Below are 22,401 nucleotides of genomic sequence, written 5' to 3'. Positions count from 1 at the left end.
ATGAATTAGGACTGTGTCTGAATGGGTCTGAACATTGACTCCTGATTTTTATTTTTTTATTAACAAGTAACACATGCTACTCTCAAATCATAATCATAACTCAAGCAGTACAAAACAGTGTTTCTCAGTCCACTGGAGGCTTCACTGATAAAGTCATGATTGGTCTGCTGTGATCAATAGCAAACTGCAGAGATACTATTGATTAAATACATTCATAAACTCGTTCACTGACTTAATGACACTTCACTACTGCAAGGCCAGATTTTAGCACTTCTGTTTCTGCACTCCATCATCCTGTTGCTCTAAACCAAAGTTCACCAAAGGTGACATATAGTTCAACATTTGAACATACAGTTTTCCCCTTATGTAGTTTAAAGACAGTGTCACATGCTGCATCAGCTCATTCCTGCTCCCCATCAAGACCACAGTGGTATAGCATCCCCTGTACAGACTGTACATTTACAGCCTGTAAATGTCTGGGAACCGAGGAAACCCTTTGCTGGAGTTTTGGAAAAGAAATGTTTTTTTATTATGTAAGTGTTAAGTCAATAAAAACATTAAGTTCTAGATACATTCAGTCTTTCTGTCTTACTGGTTGGATTGTGTAGGCAAGCAATCCCACGATATTCTATATTCAGCTCAGGACATGCCTGACAACTTTTCTCATACTTTTTACAAAGCATTCAACATCCATCCATCATCTATACCCACTTATTCCTCTTTAGGCTCACGGGGATCTGCTGGAGCCTATCCCAGCTCTCTCTGGGTGGAAGGCAGGGGTACACCCTGGACAGGTCACCAGTCCAAGACTATTCAGCATTTTCTGATTAATATTTTTTTTCACTGAAATCAATGCATGTAATTTTCAAACCTAACTACTACCTGTCTAACGCTAAGCCTTACCCTAACCCTAAAAATAACCCCAACCTTTCACTAACTTGACACTCAGTCATCCCCATAACAATTCAGGGAGTTACATGGTGGGACGAGCATCTGGTCCCCACACTGTGAGTGTGTAAGCAAGTTTAACAGGGTGGCTGTGACTCAGGAGGTACAGCAGGCTGATGGGTTAGTGGGTTGATCCCTGCTGTTTGATCATATCTTGAAATGGCAAAGACACTGGACCCCAAGTTGTTCCCAGCAGCTTCTCCCTCAGTGTGTGCAAATACTGTTTGGTTCCCACAGTGTGAGTAATACCAAGTGCATGCAGACATATGCGTGCCACGACACACTCAAACATATGTCGACATGCAAAACCTCTCACACACACACACATGCATACATACAGTGTGGTCCCAACATATCACCCATCCAGACGAACTGCCTTTATTCAAAGCTTTTCTAGTCGGCCATTATACTTGTGGCTATACATGCAATTTTAACTCTCATTACCATTATGAAGCACTGTAGTTTTACTACTGTATTGTGGACTAGTATGAGAGAAACCTTCCAACTCACTTGCCTTCAGCCTTGTCTCACCCATTCATACATTCAAGTAGAAACTTTCTAGCATTTCTAACTTTAAACGGTTCACATCCTTTAGTCTTTTTACACATCAATTCAAAGCTTTCACACATCGAGTCCCCTTTAATCAGCTTTTACAGTATACATTTTACATTCTTTATCCAATTTCTTCTTTCTTAATATTAAATTATATCTGTGCAGTTTGCAGTTCCCAGCTCCTCCCACTGTTTACAGTAAACTCAAACCCAGCTGCTCATCATGCAGCAATGCAGTTCAGCTCATGCTTTTTTCCACAGCCCCATTCCCAACACAGTTTCTTCACAAATTTCATTTTCTAAAGGTTCCTCGATCCACGGCATAAAATATGAACAGAAGAACTAGAAAAGTATGAAAAACTAACTTTATTCTACATTTTATGTAATTTACCCCAATGTCAGTTGTGTAGGACAATTTCTGGAAACAAACAAAACACTTCAGCAAAAGATAAACTAATAAGCATAAAAACAGAAGATTACTATATTTTAAAAAACGGAAAGTTGACTGTTTCTGCACCGACTGTTTGTGTGGATGCAATTTGGGCATCACAATGGATAAAAATTTCCCAGCACTGCTCTCCAGGCTTTGTTAGTTCTGAGCAACGCAATCCTGTGGTACTATATAAAAATGAGCAAAAATGCTATTCGGAAAACGGTAAATGAAAATTAACAGGTCTATTTACAGTTCTATAAACCAAGACCATTAAAAAATACTATGTTAGAAAAATAAAAATAACCTCATGGGAACATTTTGGTTACATACTTAACATGCTACTCACATTCCCTTCATTGTAAGCTTTTTTCTATTTGTAGGTTTACAATTTTGTTTTTGTAGTGTAAACTACAATGGCAAAAGTCTAAAAAGGTTTTCCTAAAAAGTAAAACCAACACTACCATAACCTCCATGGTAGGACAGATATGCTTATTTTCACATGCATATTATGTAAAGACAGTCGACCATTTCTTATGCAGCTGCCTCGTATAGAATATCCAGTTATTCCAAGATCAAGAAACAAAAACACAGACTGAAAATACAAATATATAATTTGTAAAATAAAAAAAAAAAATAATAAACAGTTGTAAGTTTTCTAATGTCCTACAAAGTTTTATCCTCTGAACCATGGCATAAAGTTTAGTCACCTCTTTCCATTCCATATCAAGCCAAAGCAAAAATGATGCACAAGGTAGACAGCATGTTCCTTCCCTTTGTGACCTAAATCAACAGGCTGAGCTAACACAATATGTCAAGATTTAATATAAAGATGAGAAAAGTTAACATACAAGACACACTGCATATCAAAAAAAAAAAAAAAAAAAACAGATCAAGTAATCGTTTTTGCTCTCTTGGGGTCCTGGATATCTACAGTGATACCTGGGCTAAAGGGCCCTAAACTCATCTTTCTCAATCAGATCTGTAATATGAGTAATGGAGTCCTACACAAACACACTTTTCTGACAAAGTTGCAACAATTTTAGTTACTTCAAAAGTATTTTTTGTTTTGTTTTTTTCCCCATGCTGATTTGTTTTATTATTGGCATACCAACTATGCCACCTCAGCCAAGCAGAAAAACTTTTTTAGGATATTTAGACATTTTTCTGGTATTTTCACCAAGTATTTTGTGCATAAACAGAATCATAAAAACTGATGGAAATGCACAGAATGCAACTGAAACCAAACCACAACCACATGGGTTCATGTGCTAAAAGCTACATCATGTTTAACTCTAAAAAAGCTCAAAGGTCTTTTTTTATTTTGATGTTTCTAATGTATTCTTTAATATTTATCATTATAAGGAAGTCCTTAAAGATCTGAAGTTGTTTTTAAGGGTAAAACAAGTTTGTCAGTTGTTGTAAAGTTCAAAGCAAATGCAAAGTCAAGTGCTCAAACCCAGCAATCTTCATCCAGGTCTGAACTAGTAACACAGCAACAACCAGCTCTATGATGCGATGGTCACTTCACAGTGTTCAGAGGCCCAGCACAAGAATATGATACACCCTCAGCTTCACATCTCATGCCAACATGACCCCCAATCCGAGGATGATGCCAACAACTCTGGGTCAGAGGATAAACATCACAACATCAAACAAAGCCCCAGCACCAAAGAGCTAAACAAAGCAAAGCTAATCACAGTCTGAAGCAACGCAGACCTACTGCTCTGAGCGTACGCTGTGTAGCCTAAAAAGCCTTATTAATTTTGTTTGCATAAGAAGGCTGCTCTCATGCTTCTATTACAAGTCACACATCTTTCTTTGTTGCTGTTCAAAACTTTGTTGTATTGTACATCCTCATTTTCAAAATAAAACCCTCTCAAATAGTCAAATGTAATCTACCTAACCAGCCAAGCTGAAAAAATACTGCAAGTTACTGTAACTGTGGCATTAACCCATGTGCTCATTACAATGGAATAATCATTCACCTTGTAGTTTGTTACAAAAACACCACTGTAGCTCAGGGTTGTCATAGAGACAATCGGCATAAAATACTGTTACATTACTGCGTCAACAGCCAAGCGGGTACCACAAACATGTTCTCTCAACCAAACAAAAAATTCATCTGGTTATTCAACAGTGTAATGCCACTTTGTGCTTCATCTGTTCATTCGTTGAGGATGCTACAGTCTGAGCCTACTTTTACAGGTGCACATACACACACACACACACACACACCTTTGCATACAAGCAAGAACACATTGCTCTTCTATAATGATGAGAACAGATGAAGTGAAACAAAACAGACAAAAAACTCAATGTTGTTCCCATGTTGCATCAAAAAATGTGAAAAAGTCTTCATTTGTTTGTAATGTGCATACTGCGTCAGCAAGGCAGGACTGTTAGGATTAAAACTAGTTTACTGACCGTATCTATTCACTCCACCAGCAGGTCTTAAACATCAGCTTATAAAACATGTTGAAAAATAGTTTATGATTTTTACGTTGTGTTGTGTTTGTCTGATGGGGAAGTAATAGCAAAATTAAATCAAATCAATAGAAGTGTTTTTCATAATGAAAGGAGAAGAGGTTGGGTTTTGTTGACCAAGCATGCATACAGTCTTCTTCTGTTCTGCTACTGGTCCTTCCTCAGAAATGTCCAGTATGTGTGCTTGTGTGTGTGTGGATCACCTTTTGCACACTTCATTGGGTGTAATTTGAAATACTTCTTTTAATTAATATTAGGATGTGGATACAGTTGGAGTCCACCTGTTCAGCTAGAATTAAACCTTCATGATCGATGGGAAAATATCATCTTTCATAAATTTGCCAAAAAGTGTTTCACTTATTGAGTTAAGTGTACCATGACAGCCAAAAAGGCAACTTTATGAAGTATTGTTTATACACACACACACACACACACACACACACACACACACACACACACACACACACACGAGATATTTTAACTCCCTGCCTCATTTAGAGTGGGATCACTAAACATTCAGGAAAAAATAAGAAGGCAGGAATGGGAACATGTCCCTCATCTCCATTTCAAGCTTATTACTCTTCTTCCTCTTCTTCTTCTTCTTCTTCTTCTTCCTCCTCCTCCTCCTCCTCCTCCTCTTCATCATCATCCTCATCATGGCAGTGAGTGATCTCCTGGGGGGTCTGGGGGAACAGGTTGGGAGGTTTGATCTCGCTGAAAGAGCGGGTCAGCTGGTTGCGTTTGCACTCCAGGTCCTTGCAGTCGCTGCAGTGGGTGCGGTTGCGTGTGGCCAGTGGTGACTCTGTGTCGATGTCCACATGGGTGTGCTCCACTGTTGACTCGTGGGGCATCTGGGTTTGGACGAAGGACAAATTGTCAAACAAAATTAGCAAAATTACTGGAAGAGGCAGTTAATTTAGTCAGTGATTTTTGGCATAGGGCTTTTGCCAGTGTGTTTTAGAAAAGCAATACACACATATGTATGTCAGTTAACCAGTGAAATCTAAGAATAGTGGAAAATGTGTCCTGTGCTGGCATCTACAGATGCAAAAGTCTTGTCAAGACTTAGAATCTTAAATGATATAAGATAAGACGTTCATGTCTGTATCAGTGAAGTGAAGTAGTGGCTGTAACAGTGGATGCATGTGGTTTTGTTCCACTTCCCCACTTTACATTCAGATACTCACGAGTACATGAGCAGCTCTGAAGAGGTAGCTGAAGGGGTAGTACAGCAGGTTGATGAAGGAGGCTGCGTACAGGTCGGCATAACGCATCACTTGGGAGGCAAACAGGGTCTGTCGGGAGCCACTGCGGAAAAGGCTACCCATCATGCCATAGCACATGTCCATGTCGTGTGTCACTTTCTAATGTGCAAAAAGAGAAAAGGACAAGTCACTGGTGAGCTTGAAAAACTGTGGCGAGGATATGTTACCCACTTTGAAAATGATTTACTATCCTAACCCTAGAAAGTACAGCATCTTTACCTGGGATTTCAGGACGGTTGTTTGTTATATTGTTGGTTATTAACACAACTATGTCAGCAGTTACCTCACCACAAGTAATACAGCACAACCTGAAACAACTGAGTGGGCTTTTTGAGGAGATGATTACTGTTAATGATTAGATTATAGCAGACACAATGTAAATACAGGCATTGATAACTGGGCTGTTTCTGAGCACCAGTGTTAAAAGACTGGAGGACAGGTCTCCTGGGGGGGGACATCTAAGGTCGTACCTTGACTCTTCTCTGAAGAGTGCTGATGTCAGGCCTCTCATTACTGCTGCTGTCCAGATGTCTGAGTAAGGACAGGGGAGAAAGACGGTGAGGATGACAGAGAAGGTGGGGGAAGACAGGATTTGAGATCTGTGTTGTTTTGGAAGGAAATGTTTCTGTGTCTCAGTATATCTCAAGTATAACAAAAACGAATAAGTGCCATTAATCCTGATGATCAGGCAGCCTATAAGAGTAGACCCTTTAGACTTTACTCTGTCGACCCCGTTGTGCTCTCTCAAATGTGCTCACATGCACACAAACAGGCCCTGTTACAGCACAGAGTAAAGTGCAGCAGAACCAGTGACAAGGAGGGGGTGGGATATGTTGAAGGGAGTGGAAAAATGAGGCTAAAGGTCACTGTACTCACTTATAGAGTTCAGCCAAGAAAATGTCCAGGCCCTGTAGTTCCTCGAATAAGGCTGGAAAAAAAGAAAAGGATGAATTCTTGTGCCCTCTGTACTCATGTGCAAGAGTTTTAGTCACATTCTTACTGAAACACTACATAGACTATCAAATGTCTAGTTTGGACTCTCTGATTCTACGATCTTTGCTACTTGATCATTTACAACATCATTTACATTTCCTGAAACCTGCAGTTTTGACAATGCAGCTGCTTTTCTAGGTCAGGTCCCTGATTGCAGCACTTGGAAATAGAAAAGTCATACTAGTATTTCGACACTGTGTCTCCAACCCTGTGTTCACATGTCAACGTGTTTGTTTTGTGCCTCACAGCTCTTGTCGGTCCACACATGCAACTCCTGGGCCAGCTCAGGTATAACCAGGAACGTCCTCCAGCCTTGACGTTTCTTGGACTTGAGGATGTCTCCAAAGATATGGTCCCCAATGTAGACTATGTCCTTCCCCTTGGCCCCCAGCAAGTCGCACACAATGTCTGATGAACCTAAAGGACAATGATGTGACATTACTCTGGCTACAGACAGCTAAACACTTGATCAGTGAATGAATGGTCTTACCTCCAGAGTAAACTATCCCATGCTGCAGAGGTCCTGTGTAGGTTCCTATCTTCAGACGTCCTGTTGTCTGAAATCAATAAAACATACAACAGATTGGTGAAAAGAACCCTGGAAAAAAGCACCAGCACAGTCTGTTTCATGAACAAGAATGAAGCCATATGCTAGAGCACATTTTCATATATGTACTCCACTGGTTCTTCTACATGTATTGCATGAGACTGCCAGCAGCTTAAAACAAATGCTACAGCATTTCCAGCTATGACAGTCAGGTTTTGTTCCACTATTGGTAACATCATCTACCCAGGATGTGTGCTGTCTGTCTGCTCACCGTGTCAACTTGTCTGAGCACTGTGCCCTCACCGAAGAAGAGCGGCTTCCTGGCGTCTACCAGGATCAGATCAAAGTAGGACTGCCAGGGCCGGTGTGAGGTCCCAGGCTGTGTTGGATACACAGAAAGTGAATCACACATTAAAACAAAAAAAAAACATGTCTTTCACCTTCATGTCTATGATCAACAGATTTCAAAGTATAATTAAAGAGAAGGAAAGTACCTTGGGGCCATGGGGGAAATCAAACAAGTAGGTCATGATTTTCTGTGAGAACACAACAAACAGACTGAAGGTCAAGTCAAATACAGCAGTGTTTTAACCTATTACATATTCTACCACTGCCAACGGACTGGAGAAATTCTGTAAAAATGATCTTGAGAAGAACTCCTAATCATCTCGTCTTATCCCTGCATTGTCTTAATGACCTAATTACTGTTTTTCCCAAAAGAGTGAAGCATCTACTTAAACTGCACACATCTACTCACATCAGTGTATTTGTAGTCACTGTTGGTAGCCAAGAAAACCTTGGCTACTTCATTCATTCGGCTGAGCAGAAGAGGCAGCTTCCCCTGGTGGGAACAGAGAAGAAGAAAAGAAAGAAAAAAAAAACTGCTCAAAGCATCTTTACAAACCAGCCTCTTCGCAAAGCACAGCAAGAATGTGTGATACTCTGTGTGTGTGTGTCCTCTAACGCAGTACACTTGTAGCATCCTTGATGAATACAAACTACTTACATCTTTCACTACATACTTCTCCAAGTTCTCAACTGTCTTCTCCTTCAGAGTGCCCTGAAAGGAGAGAGAGAAAAGTCAGACTTACCACTGAAATTCTAAATTTACATGAATTATCAACAACAACCAGTCCAGTGAGTGATGGTTCAGTAGAAATTATCAGGCACCACCACCCCAACCGAACTCCAAGGTGGTGGTTTATTCAAGAATGAATATGAAGTCCACATAAAGTTACCTTGGCACATCAAACGTGTCTTACCTTGAAGTGGACCCAGTCGACAGCATCACGGACGTCCTGGAACATGCTCTTGTAGGACATGAAGAGGTCTCCGTCTTTGAAGCCAGTTTCACAGCTGGGGGAGAAGAACAGAAACACACACGTACACAGCCGTCGCAAAGGCCACATCTTTACAGAAGGTTTTCAAAAACATGGCATTTGTTTTTTGTTTGCTTTTAAATGGGATAGCCTTCCCTTGTTGGAGGGGTCCCCAGCCAAACAGGAAAGCAATCTCCCCCTAAAAGACCAACAACCAGGTTTCAGAGGACAAAGGACATGCAGCCATTCCAGATTACATTCTCAACAAATTTACAGGCCATTATTATAGCTCCTTATGGTAACATTTAAAACATTATCTCTTAGTTATATTAAGATTTTATTCTCTATAAATAATTAGTGAAAATATTTGTAATCCCTATCTCCTTCTGAAAAGAGTCCATGCTTTTCTACCATTAGTAAAGACAGAGATGAATTAATTGTTACAGAAAAAGACAGACATACAGGTTCATTGACTGAAATGTCATTTCATTTCCATTTTACAACAATTAGCTGAGATTAGCAGCTGAGACACCTGCACCCTCCCATGCTGTAGGGCCTGCTCTTGACCCCGCTTGGCTTGCAACTGTCATTGTGTCACCATGCGGTACCCAGACACTTGTTGCTTGACAGATTGTGTAACTAAGAGTTTTTTACCTTGTGTATCTGTCACAGTTGGAGAAGAAATCCACCAGGCAAGCAAAGAGGTAGGTCTCTGTGAAGAAAGACAAAACAGACGACCTGTCAATGACTGGATGACACTTGTCTTAACCTTCCATTAAAGTACATTCATTTTTTCAACGGTCCCATTGTAATTTCATCAGAGTTCAGAGACCTTACCTGGCAGGTTGAAGAGTGTGTTGAGGATATAAAATCGCTCTGTGTCATCTCTCTGGATGAATTTGTTTGGGTACCGTTCACGGATCTCGGGGCTGAGAAAAGTGAAGACACTTCATCAAGACAATGTCAGAAACAAATACATTGACAAACAGTAGAATTTGCTGTCACTCACCCTCGGAGGAAGTTGAATCCATGCACACAGACCAGAATATTACCATAGGCATCAACCTTCAACAGGTTTCCATACATAGTGTCAAACACAAGGCCCCTGAATATAAAAGAAATGATTGTATAAGTCCAGAATACAAAATTAGCCTAATGTTTTTAATTTATGTCTTGAGCATAACATCTGGCATTTAACTGCTGTCATCTGTAACAGGATTACATTTAATGTTAGGATAAACTGAGATGTATTTTCACTAAGTCCCTTACACTGGCTGAGATTAGAAGGTTAAAGCGACTAAAACAATAAGAGATGAAACACTGGAAGCAGCAGTTGGCCAGTAGCATAATGACTATCATCACCACTGTGATGCCCACATGTTGGGCAGTGTTTGGCCTGACCTGGTAGGAAAAGATGGGTCGTAGACGAAGCTAAGCAGCTCCTGGGGGTAACCAATGGAAACCAGACGTTCCACCGTGAGCTCAAATCCTAGTGACTCATACTCCGGTGACTTGTACACTAGAAACAAAAGATGTATTCAAAAAGTTATTCAATTGACATCACTTTTCAAACTGCTTTTATTTAGTTACTTATGAAGTAAAAGGAAAAACACAATTAATTTTAATCTTCACAAATATGAGAATTTGCTGTTTCATAATGCTGCAGACCAAGTTTGAGCTGAAACAACAGTGTAATTAATTATTCTATTTTCAGACAGAGCAGTCCTTTCAAAATTGTTTTCTGTGATGGGCATGTCTTACTGTCTACTGCCATTACATAGATAAAACAATTGAATTATAAAACAAAAAATAACCAACATAATATTTGATAATTAATTAAATGTTAAGCTTTAAGCTGAATATCTTTGAACAAATTTATTATCTAATGTATAAAAAACAAGTCAATAACATGGCAAACTACATATGTCATGGTTTTGTCCAGATGGATACAACTTTTTATAAAAGGTGAAATCAAAGCCACAGTGGGACCTTGTTTTAACCTTGTGGAAAATTAACTCTATGTACTGAGTTATCAGCCATTAAACTATCATGTGGCACACATGTACATTTTACATAAACGCTGGATGCATGCGACTGAAGAACATGAGCTGTGGGTGTAGCCTGTGATTACATAGCAAACATTTCATTAGAGGTGCCATACAGTCAGTGGAGTTCGCTCATGTTACACAACATACATATGTGACTTTACTTAGGCTACCTCAGTAGCACAGTAGTGTCGTCTCAGTATTTTAATAGCATGTTTTCAGTCTCAGTGGACCCTCACACCACCCAGCCAGCACAACCACCACCCACATAAATGCACCCAGTGCCCTTCTCTCTCCATTCTATCAACAAGGGCCTACATGTTCTGGTAAACCTACAAAGAAACTGGATCAGGTGTGAAAATAAAAAAAATGCTCAACTTTCAACAGCAGCTCTAATGTGCCCCCCTGAGACTGACAAGCCCCCTCTATGTCACTGCCAGACCCAGATTTCTACCCTGGGGTCAAACCAAGACCAAGTAAGGGGTGGGCTCTCACAGTAAACACAGGTTGATGCTAGGCTAACAAAAGCCTGACAGAGGATTAAAATGATATTTGACACCAGGAAAACAATATGCCAGAAGTTATAAATATAAAATGAAAAATGCACTGGTGGTGTTGCCTGCTCTCTACACTCCCAGTGGGGTGCAAGAGGCCCCTGGCAGGGAAGTAATGCTGGCTGATTAAGCATAGATAGAGGACAGTTAGTTGGGGAACAACACTGCAGCACAAAACAGGAAAACATCTATGTCCCACGCTGCAAAATCTGAGTATGCACTTTTGTCTAGTGCAATGTTATATGTAGAAACATAATGTGTATGCACTGAGTTACAGGAAGAGCAAAGCTGATGAATTCACAAGGCTTTGTCCTTTTGTTGACACCCCTACTCTGAAAGCCTGAGCCTCTTTCTGCATTATAATCACGTAACGTCTTGCAATTCACACTTCTCCCTTTATTCCCTCTTTATCCTCGCGCTGTGGTCTCCCAGAAAGCTGAGGGTTTGGGCCCTCTGCCCAGACCAGTAGTGTATGTCAAATAAATTGCCCCCTACACCCACCCACTCGTCATATTCCTCTTTAAGCTCTGAGGCATTATAAAGAAACCTATTTTAGGAGCAGTTTCCAGTCTCTGTCACCTTTGCTATCATCACCATCGCTGTCTTTAGTTCAGTGGGTGGCTCTCTTTACGTGTTGACTTTGAGACACTGGTGTGGTTCTTCCACCCACACATTCAACTTATGACATAACATATAAAATGTATCTAATCTATAGGTTATAAAAAAGTGAGTCAGGCTTGTCATTTAGGACCAGGAAGTTGTTTTGTTACATAATAATTAGACCGTAGTACAGTCAGGCTTTAAAGGCCACAGTTAACTAACTACTCATAACCAAGTCATGTGTAATTAGTGAGAAACTAAACTATAAATATTTTACTAGCAATCCTTAAAGCCATTGAAAGCTTGGTTTTAAACCTTAAGTTGTTAAATGCACGTCTTAATAAGCAAAAATAAAAGGTAAAGTTAGAAAACATCATGAAGTATTTAGTTAAGAAAAAAAACTAAACGAAAATGATCTTATTAACATGCCTTTATAGCCCCTCAAACACTGACTTCAAATGTTAAGTATTTTTTATCACAAATGTTCATATTGAATTTTGAAGAAAAAACATCTTGATATTATTTAACAAGAGTTTAAAACTAAAAGAAAAACTTAACAGTTTGCTCTATCCTGCTAGTCCTGCTCTATCAGGACTTGTTTAGTTTGACCAGCGGCACTGCTTTGAAACGTCACCCTACACGTTTCACGCCCTTCACAAACAGAAAAAAAAAAAAAAAAAAGACAAAACACAGAAAACATTACATGCGAAATAACCTCGCTTCTGAATTTTCAAATAAAACACTGACCATAATTGCAAACTCCTGTTTTTCTTTTCAGAGAGGTGACTTCTGAACAACAGACAAGTTCCTCTTCAAAATGCCACACAAACACGACACCATGGCCTCACACGTAATACTCGGTGCCCTTACTATGTCAGAAGTTTGAATGCTTGAGTAGTAGCCTAGTACTAATAGGTCTGTAGCTGTGGGATCGAGACTACAGTCATGTTTTAGTAAATAAGACATCAGAGCTAATATTATCAACAGATGTTATTCGAAACGTATGTTTACAACAGTCTGAAAATTGTGTTATTGTTGTTTGCTATGACCCTGACTGTCTTGCCTGTTTGTTTGTTACTGGTCCTTGCCCTGCTGCTGTAAGTTCGCTCTCATACTGTATATCTCATGCTGTCAGTATGCACAAACACAAACACATATGATCGTCTACTTAGAAGTGAGACAGGAAATGGCCTTAGCTTCAAGGATCTGTTACCTTGTATCCCTGAAGAGCTTGCTGCCAGATAATAATATTCCTGCTGATCCAAAAGCTGAGATGTGTGGTGCCGTTGTGGAGTTTAGAGGGCAGGTCACTTCGGGCCCACATGAAACATACACCCCTAATACAGGGTAAACAGCCTGCACCCCACTACTAATAGACCACTAAATCCAAATCAGATTAAGTGTCTCACAAAGAAGGACATTATCTGAACCATGTCACACAAGAGTCTTCATTACAGCAAACACCTTAACTGTCTTAATTTATATGAGGCCACTAACATGCAAATGTAGGCTTCTGTTACAGATTAGCACTGCATTATCAAGCATATTGTGGAAAAATGAGAAAACTTCAGCACAGCCTCAGGGACCTACATTCCAGCCAAAAGTCTGCTGTAAAACTAGGCCAAACTGTATCATATGATCTCTCAATGCAATCTGGGCCTACATGTGTGCTTGAGCAATATGTTCTGCAGGCTATTATGAGTTCCCTTTAGGAGAACAAAGAACAGATGAGGCAATATTGTCTCATACAATGTTGATTTAGTTTACAAAATCTTACAAATGTTTGACATGTGAATGTAATAGTTGTAGATGTTTCACTACTAGGCACTTGAAACTGAGAAACCTAACCTTGGACTTTTGTATGTTTGAGTGTTGAATTAAAATCGATAAATTTATCGCAAGCGCATCAGTGGTATAAACTAATGGCATTTAATGGTGGGTTATGTCCTTCTGACCTTTGGACACAGATATCAAGCTTTACATCTTGCACTTGTGAAGGTGGCAAGCAAACATACTGCTCAAAATATCAATATTGAATGAGACTGAAGCTGCTTTTTTTTTAGATAATGCAGCAAATTACAGACATCATCACATTGATGTAAGGGGGTGAAATATAATTTTGCCCACAGTATTATCCTTGATGTGTTTTCTTACTATGAGCCATAGACACCTACATGAACAAAAATACCATATGTGTCTGGTTTCATCTGAGCTTCTCTCTTTTCCAAACTTTTAACTCTGCTATTTATTATGCTCCTGAGATAATTTGGGATAGCTACTTTAGTTTAAATGACACGGAAAAATCCCCAGCGACTGACTGTACGCAATGTAAATGTCAAACATTTTTGAAAAATTCATACTTAAAGTACTTAGCATATCTGAACTCCCTTTAATGCCCCTTAAAAACTAATTCTACAGTCGGCCGGGTGCAATGGTTAAGCAGGAGTCATTCTAAAGTTGATGAAACATGTCTGTGGTCAAAACCTGAACACCCTCCAAAGATACATGATAGCCACACTTCAGCAAACATTAACACTTGGTTACGAGCGTCCATAAAGAGGGCCATGTCAACAGCTGAGCGTCCGTGAAATCTTCCACACTCTGAACGAGGATAGGCACACAGAGCCTGACGGGGACTACGAGTGATCCCCCTCTTCTCCAGTGAACTCAATAAACAAACGTAACCTGCTTTAGAAAATGAGGATAGATTTATTTATAGTGATGGAGAGACCATAAACTGGGGCTGAGTCACAGAACAAAGCTGCATTCAAAAAAAAAAAATCAGGATATTTTTGGCCTGGTTACTGGTCAAAAAGAAAAAGAAGATGCTGTGCTTAACATTTTGTTATCTCAGTGTTGCAGTGTGCTCAGCATGTCACCAGCATTGACCTAAATAATAGTTTGTGGATGGCAAGTGACAGTTCTGGGGGGATGGTAACGTAGAAGCTGAAAACATGAGATACAGGAGACTTTACCATTCACACCAAACACACAAGTTCAAGGAAAGTTTAAAAAACAAAAATTGATTTATTATGTTGAAATAACCTGTTTAATATAAAAATAGTACCACAAAACTGTCTTAAAAGTAAAAAAAAACAAACATTGAATAAATAATCAGAAATTTATAAAAACATTTAAAACCTCACATTTAAGAGACAAGAAACTAGCATGTTTAGTACTCAATCCTTAGCCTTAGTTGATGACTTTATTGATTACTTCATTACCCAAACAATCCTGAAAATTCCTGTTGATCAACTAAAACAGTAAAACAAGTGTTTGGTTTCAGCTCTAGTGGTGATAAGGTAGATGAATGTGTTTCAACTTACCTGCTAAAGTGTAATCCATGTCAAAGCCAAAGCACTTAATCTTCTCCATTGCCAAGCTTCTATTGACAAACACTCTACAGAAAACAATTTGAGATCAATGTTTTAGATGGAATACAATCACTGACAATTTGATTAGTATTTATTTGAGCAGAATCAACAAGAAGATACTATTCTCCCTGCTATTATAATATTTACTTGAGCTGTTTCTGAAAGGTCCTATCATGGGGTATAGCAGGGCTGTTCAGTAGCTACAAGAAAAGGATAATTAGATAATGTACCACAGTGCTGCTACTATTCAATGGGTGACTCACGTAATTGATGTGCTTTGTTCAAACCAAGACAACACAATGAACAAAGATAGTTTAAAGTAGCTTTGAGCAATGTGATTATCTTTTATTGTGCCTCTATATACTTTTGTCAAAATGTGTTGTAACATGAACAAGAACCCGAGGGAAAAACAGAAACTATGTAAAACAATTCATTTTACCCAATAATGTATGTGAGATTATAATTATTTGGCCTCATATCAAATTAGGAGGACATCCATCCGTTTTTTGCTATACCAGGGTTGTGTTTTCAATTAAAACAACTTTGAGAAACACATCCTCTTTAAAGCACAATGTCGTTTCGCATTACAGAGAACATTGGCATGTGTTTACTAATGCCTCACAGGGCTAGATTGGTCAAATCCAAATTGTAACTGAATGCTCAGCACATATTTCTGAAACTACTTTTTTATAAACGTATTTAGCATCTTATTGTATACAATATCAGGACAATACATAGCATCACCAAAATATTCTGCCACGACAACTATTTGTAGATGTTTTTCTAGGCATTCACCGGTTGCTGGTTGTAGAGTGCTTGTTTACTCAATGACACATATGTTAGAACTTTTTTTCTTCTTGCTAGCATGTTTTGTCTTAAAATTTGGATGGTGCTTCTCTGAGCTTAGGAAAAGTAAAATGAATTGTGGTTTATAAAGCACGGTGAAACACGTTGTACATTTTTCTTAAATATATAGTACTGACAACATTCTGAATAAAAGGTTTCAGTGTAAATAAATATATATATATATATATATATATATATACTGTAAGTAAGACTCTGGCATAGCATTGCACAACTTTGCAGCACAATAAATAACTTTTACTAATAGTGGCAGATTAAACCACAGAATGTTAACAAAGCTGCAAGAGTAAAAACCTACAAATTTAAGTTTAAACATGAGAATCTTTCTGGGACCAGCTCTACTATCCTGCCTCGTAAATCAGTCAGGAGGCTGGGGGTGCACTGTGGCCACAGCAATATACAGTGTTTACATAACGCTGGCTAAACTCTGACTGCTAGCACAGACCGATATAACTTATCTTCACCATCTGTGACTGGGCTGAATGTGGGACTGTCTTCCTGGATATTTCCACACAAGTAAATATTTGGTTATACTAGAAATAGGCTGTACATCAGAAAATGGGAAATCAAAAATCCCATACTGAATGAAAAACTACCACAATAATCCAGTGCCCAAGCTCAAACGTGAGATTCTCTTAGATGTAACTTGACCTGTGACAATGACCTACTCATCTTCACCAACTTCTAAATCAGTTGTTAAATACCTGGCTGCAGATCCATAGTGAACAAGCTCCCATTTAGATCTTTGTCCAGCAGATGACTGGCGATGCATTCTGTGCAAAATTAAACCTCAGTTTGACTCTCTGCTGGTCTGCCCTGCTCCAGCAACACAGAGCAGCTCTGGCGTACAAACAATGCCCTCCCTCCCTCTCTCTCTTTGCTTTCTTGCCATTCAGAAATTTTCTGACTTGTTGCAAAAATGATTGTGGCTATTCCGCGTCATTCTCTGTTGTTGTGTGCTGTCAGTCAGGGTTGTTGTTGTGCAGCATGTTTGTGGGCCCTCAAAGACATCCAGAACCATCACAAGTCAGGTAGAATCAAGCACGCCCCCAACCCCAAACAACAGCTGCTCACATTGCTAAACACTAACAGTAGGCTGACAGCTAATGATCAGGCTCATTACCCATTAATCTGCTGATTAGTTTCTTCATTAATCATTTAGCCCAAAAAAGCTCTTAAAATAGTGACAGAAATCAACAATCACAATTTCCCATAACTGAAGATGATGTTTTCAAATGTCTTGTTTTGACCAACAGTCTGAAACACAATGATATGATAATCATGTTAGTCTCACAGAAGACTAATAAAACCAGCAAATGTTCAGAACTGGCTAGGATTTTTTGCTCAATAATGTCTTGATCTACTCATCAATTGCCAAATATCAATTAATCAACTGAACTGTTTCAACTTTACCCAGAAGTAGGCCATTTGCATCCATTTATTTAAATGACATCCATTGGATCCAATGGATGTCATTGACAAAAAAAGGCAACTAACTACCAGTTAGTGAGAATGAATCTCAACAAAAATAGGTATCAAAATTTAAATATCACATTTACAACACTGAATTATTTTACTTTTCAAAGGTTCAAAAAAGAAAATCCCAAAAAGTTTTTGGGGGTTGTTCAGACTGAATTGGTTAAATTCACCCATCAAAATTAAAGGCGAAAAACTCAAATCTGTGGGCTTCCAGTTAACAGCATATAGATCCTTCATATGACCCAAGCATGACAAGTTCAAGCACAAATTAAACTTTTTTTTGTGAACTCAAAACATGAATAATAAACTGGCATTTAAAATTCAACATTAAACATTTAGTACTTAATGCTTGTTCATGCAGGTAATCAATTATCCAATTTTACCTTTCAAAGGCTTCTGCATCCATAAAATAATGACTTGTTTAAAGATGAGGTACCGCTGAACAAATAAAACAATTGCACATCTTCACTGTCAACAGCAGTGAGCAGCCATAAGCCTTGTCCAGTGAGAGCTTAAAATCTCAGTCTTTTCTATTTTGTTGTGCTGTTGTCATCTGACATGTGATCTTTTGCTGGATGCCTGTATGTCATACATGCAGCCATGAATTTAGAAACCCTGTACCTTTCCTGAGTTCAGCCATATTGACAGTGGGTGTGACTTCATTACTGTAGTCAACCTCAAAGTTGATAAACAGATTGCTCCAAATAGCCCACATGGGCCACCTATGAGAGAATCCCTTACAGCTTTTACTCCATCAGAGTGCAGCTGTGCAGTAATCTGCCAGATTTTTTCCACTGCACTCTAATCTCATGTAGACAGTGACTCAACTCGCTGTGATAAAAAGTTTATCTCTGCTGGGCAGAGTTCTCAGCCTTCAGCTATGTGACACGCAGCTCGCCCCGTCACTGAATAGTTTCAGCAGAGCTCTTACTTTGAAGGAATGCTCTTTGTCCATGAGATGCGAGCTCCATGATGGACTGGGTGACTGATGTTGGCGCAGCACACATACAGATAATAGATGAGTGACAGTTTCATAAACTCTGAGCACGTTAAACAATGGTGTGGAACAGCAGTTGTACCCAGTGGATAGACAAGCCTTAGGATAAGGCAAACATTAAACAACAGCATGGTTTATTTCTCTGACACACTCCTGCTTACACCAGCATTTCTGCAATTTCCAGTCAACAAATGCTAAAACACAGGATTAATGCCTGGAGGATTAATTACCATTAACTATTAATGGTAATAGTTATAATTTTGACTAAATATTAAAGCCTTATATGATCATTTTTAACATGTCCACACACTCACTCTCATGACTAACAGTTTGGTGACATTTTCTACATGAAGCAGGAAGGAATTTTGCATAACAATGATAAAAAAAACACACCCAGTGGACAATCCCATCAACCTTGTATGAAGAGAGAGACCTTTCAAGTGCTCTATATCACCAAATGAGAAGGAATTTGAAATGGGAGCAGCCATTCATGAATAAGCACAAAATGCGATATAATAGAAACTCTTGTTAAGGATTGATTAAGTGATTTGTCTTTAGAGCAGTACAGGAAATTAAACTTAGTATATTGTTGGGTTGATGTTGGTGACGTAAACTCCAGTAAATGCCAGTAAAAGTAAAAACTGTTACAGGCAAGTGATCTGATTGGTCAGTGACATTTCACCATGTTATAATAACACAGCCCCAGTACAGATTAAATGTTCTAGGAAAGCAGCGACAGTTATGCTTTAAGTATCAGTTTTCTGCCCTAACAGTAGGTTATGCAGCTTTTTTGTTTTGGCCTTGGGTAAAATAAATCACTGAAAGGCAGCCATATCATAATTATGGCTTCATTTAGCTTTTTTGAGTCTTTCAAATTCACTAACATGGCAATCTTTGAAAACAAGAGGCTGTTTTATGTTATACTTTGTTCTGTTTAACTTTGCAAGTCATCCTCCTGCAGAACAGTATGTCTTTGTATGTTTTCTGCAAGTTTAATACCAACTATTTAAGCAAAAACTTTAGCTTATATGACTCACTTCTGTAAGCTTACTCTGTATTTTCTACTTTCCTTCACAGTTGTGCTAGAAGTGACTGAAATATATATACCATATATGAATAGTAACTGAATCACTGTTAAACTCCTATTGTATTAACTCAGGGAACCACTGTCCAAAAGTGGTGACTTTAATATCTCAACGTCTGAAGACAGGTGTATGATCAAGTGTGGTTACTGGGATTTGTTCTTCAGAGAAATAACATAATGACCTTGTGCTCATTACAGGTTGGTGTAACAATAGTTAAGCAGGTTCTAATGATGGAGTTACTGGTGTTTAGTTTTTGTACTCCATGTTTTTTGTGCCTCACTCTTGAAAAGCCAGTTTGTTTGTTAAGCTGCACCGCCTATGGCAAAAAATGAAGGTGTGTCTCATTTGCATGTAGTTACTGTATTTAAAAGGTTGGCAGTTTTCCCTTGAACCTTCCCATGTATTTCTTACCTGTGGTAGGGCTCTCTCCTGTATTTCTTCATTGTTAGGCCATCCATGTTAGCAGGCAAGTCTGCATAGTTCTGCAGTCTGTCACTCCAGGAAGTAGTCATTTTTAAAACTTTTCAGTGTCTGGGGAGAGGAGAAGCAACACATATGGCATATGGCTCAATGTATGCCACTGAATGTCAAGGTAGAAAACAATATATATACACACAACAGTTAAAAATGACTAATATAGTGATAAACAGAAGGTTAATTTTGGATATTTTGGTCTGAAGAAACAAACAACATTTACTGGATGACAAATAAGCTCCAGCCATTTTAAACCATGACTGTTACAAACTTTGAAGATGTTAAAGCTGTTATCTAAGCAGCCTGTATTTCTGCTGCTGAGTAAATCACAACACTATAAGACCTAACAGTGTAATTATCCTCAGTCAGTTAGGAATCTTTCATGCAGAGCATGTGACATGTGTAAGGGGCCAGTTTACTGAGGTCACAAATCAACAAGATGCAACCTAGTCTAATGCATCGTGTTATGGTAACACAGCCTGGCACAAAAACACTACCGCTCACTCACAAGGCAAAGAGCTAAGCCAGAAGCAAAACCAAACCAAAGGCCCATCAAAATGATTTAACATGGGATTATGTGACTGAGCCGTATTATATATACACAGACAAGATGAAATCCTTAATTGGTAAATGTATTGGATCACACTCTAACAAGAAGAGACTGTGGAATATGGGACTAGTCTGGGTCTGGTTTTTTAGTTTTAACAGACAGTGTTGTGTCTTTTGTTAATCCCATGCCAACAATCTGTCACTCTCCTACTGTCAGGGGGGGTAAGGGCAAGGTAAACTGGTAGAAATGCAAATGAGCCGCACACGTAGAGACAGGGGAGAGCTGTCAATAAGCAAAGCATAAAGTCATCTTACAGCTTGACAGGAGAGTCAGAAACACATCAGCATGTTTATTTCTTCACATTCAGGAGAATATGTGCAGGTACACTAGAAATAACACAGCCAGCGGCTTGTAGACTCTGTAGTTTATGACACCTTGGCCCAGGTATGAATGGGTCCCGTGGGCTCTGGTTTGGTAGGAGTCACTGCTAAACATCGAGAAAGCCTGCGCAACAAACGCACTGCAAACGACATCCGGAAAAGGAAAGCTGAACATAACTAGAGGCTTTGCGGCCAGCCTTAGGAGAGAGTGGGTGGATGTCTGCTGCAGCAGCACCACACGTCTGTCCCTGGTTGTCAGACCGTCATTAGTGTTGAAGTGTTATCCGTCTGTGTTTATGTGGAGATTTACTCAGCTCAGCACAGACACTAGCTACTGTAAAAGTGCATTAACAAGCTAAAAGCAAAGGAAGCCCTTGTTCACGGTTCATTCCATACTGATAACTAACAGGGTCGGTCATTGTCGGACATGTAAACGCTAACAGCCCACACAGACAGCCTGCAGCCTGTCCTGCTGCTTTTATATTTCATATCTTTGACACGAAGGGCAGCCAGAGGTGGTGCGGGCACAGCTAACGCGTTAGCACAGAGACAGTCCGGGTATTTCCCGGTGTCGATACGTGTTACTCACCTCAGCTCCTGAACCGCACTGCACCGTCAGTCTGAGCATGCGCCCTGGGGCTGGAGGTAAAAGTCAGAAGAGCCCTGTGCTGCGGGTTTTCTCGCAGGATTGATGTGTACTCTGTAAAGCCAAGCAGCAGACGTCTGCTCCGCTCCCCACTAACCGTGCCTCTCTCTCCTCTCTGCTGCCAGCTGTTGTTTTGAGACGTCCGGGGGGCGGGGTTTACATCTGTCTGTCAAGATGAGGTGGGGCTTTGTGTAGTCGTGGCGCACACACGTGACTCCAAGACGTCGTTATCAGCTGACTGCATCAAGGTACAGATACCAGGAACAATGGCGTTAATTTATCTTGCTGCAAGAAATAAACAGCGCTCAGGGGAGATCGCTCACACTTGATCAGCCCAAGCTACACTAAAACGTCAGATCAGCATGTGTGGAAACTACACAGTGAAAATGAGTCCTGATCTGGTCTTTGCTGACTGCACGTTGTACATTCACATCTGCTCAAGTGTAAAGACAAACATATTTGTACTGTGTGATGGATACCGTCAGTGCTGGAAGAAGGCCATGTTTTCTTATAAGTAAAACTATCAGTGCAACTGTGTAAAAAAAAAAAAAAAAAACTCCATTACAGCAAAAGTCCTGTCTCCAAAAACTTATTAAAGTACAGAAATAGTACACTCTAAATGTAAATGTACCTGCTACCATGGATGGAGGAGGAGACATTGGGCCCCTGGGCACAGAGGTAAATCTTCACAGACATGTAAAAGCAAAACAACAACAACACCTCTCCTAAACGTTTTGAAAAAAGACTTGCAGGTTGAGCAACCACATGACTTCCAGTCAGTTCGTGGTTTGTTGTAGTTGTTTTGTGTCTGTT

General features: G+C 39.5%; 1 protein-coding gene across 2 annotated transcripts; it reads right to left on the bottom strand.

Annotated features, from left to right (window-relative positions):
* Nucleotides 1-1,842: 1,842 nt before the first annotated feature.
* Nucleotides 1,843-21,737, bottom strand: nt5c2b (5'-nucleotidase, cytosolic IIb). Of its 2 annotated transcripts, XM_026304025.1 has the most exons (18): nt 21,532-21,737; nt 19,950-20,069; nt 15,066-15,139; nt 9,942-10,059; nt 9,550-9,645; nt 9,378-9,469; nt 9,195-9,252; nt 8,484-8,577; nt 8,228-8,281; nt 7,979-8,062; nt 7,716-7,757; nt 7,493-7,600; nt 7,165-7,231; nt 6,921-7,091; nt 6,558-6,609; nt 6,152-6,212; nt 5,604-5,780; nt 1,843-5,267 (listed from the first exon to the last, which is right to left on the bottom strand). In XM_026304025.1, exons 2-18 carry the CDS (start codon nt 20,048-20,050, stop codon nt 4,992-4,994), a joined length of 1,725 nt encoding a protein of 574 aa, XP_026159810.1. In that variant the 5' UTR covers nt 20,051-20,069; nt 21,532-21,737; the 3' UTR covers nt 1,843-4,991. The 2 variants fall into 2 exon arrangements, with proteins under 2 accessions (XP_026159810.1, XP_026159811.1); XM_026304026.1 differs by lacking the exons at nt 9,378-9,469; nt 9,550-9,645; nt 9,942-10,059; ... (1 more) ...; nt 19,950-20,069; nt 21,532-21,737 and having other exon boundaries at nt 8,484-8,739.
* Nucleotides 21,738-22,401: the final 664 nt, after the last annotated feature.

This window comes from Mastacembelus armatus, chromosome 1 (assembly GCF_900324485.2).
Source record: "Mastacembelus armatus chromosome 1, fMasArm1.2, whole genome shotgun sequence".
Classification (NCBI taxonomy): Eukaryota; Metazoa; Chordata; class Actinopteri; order Synbranchiformes; family Mastacembelidae; genus Mastacembelus; species Mastacembelus armatus.
The sequence above is the reverse complement of the archived record's forward strand: the minus strand, read 5'-3'. Positions and strand labels throughout refer to the sequence as shown.

Coding starts and splice junctions, on each gene's coding strand:
- nt5c2b (XM_026304025.1), bottom strand. CDS start 20,050: ATGACTACTTCCTGGAGTGACAGACTGCAGAACTATGCAGACTTGCCT. Junction 7,232..7,492: donor TGCTCAGACAAGTTGACACG/GTGAGCAGACAG, acceptor TATTGATTTCAG/ACAACAGGACGTCTGAAGAT. Junction 6,610..6,920: donor TGTGTGGACCGACAAGAGCT/GTGAGGCACAAA, acceptor CTTTTTTTCCAG/CCTTATTCGAGGAACTACAG.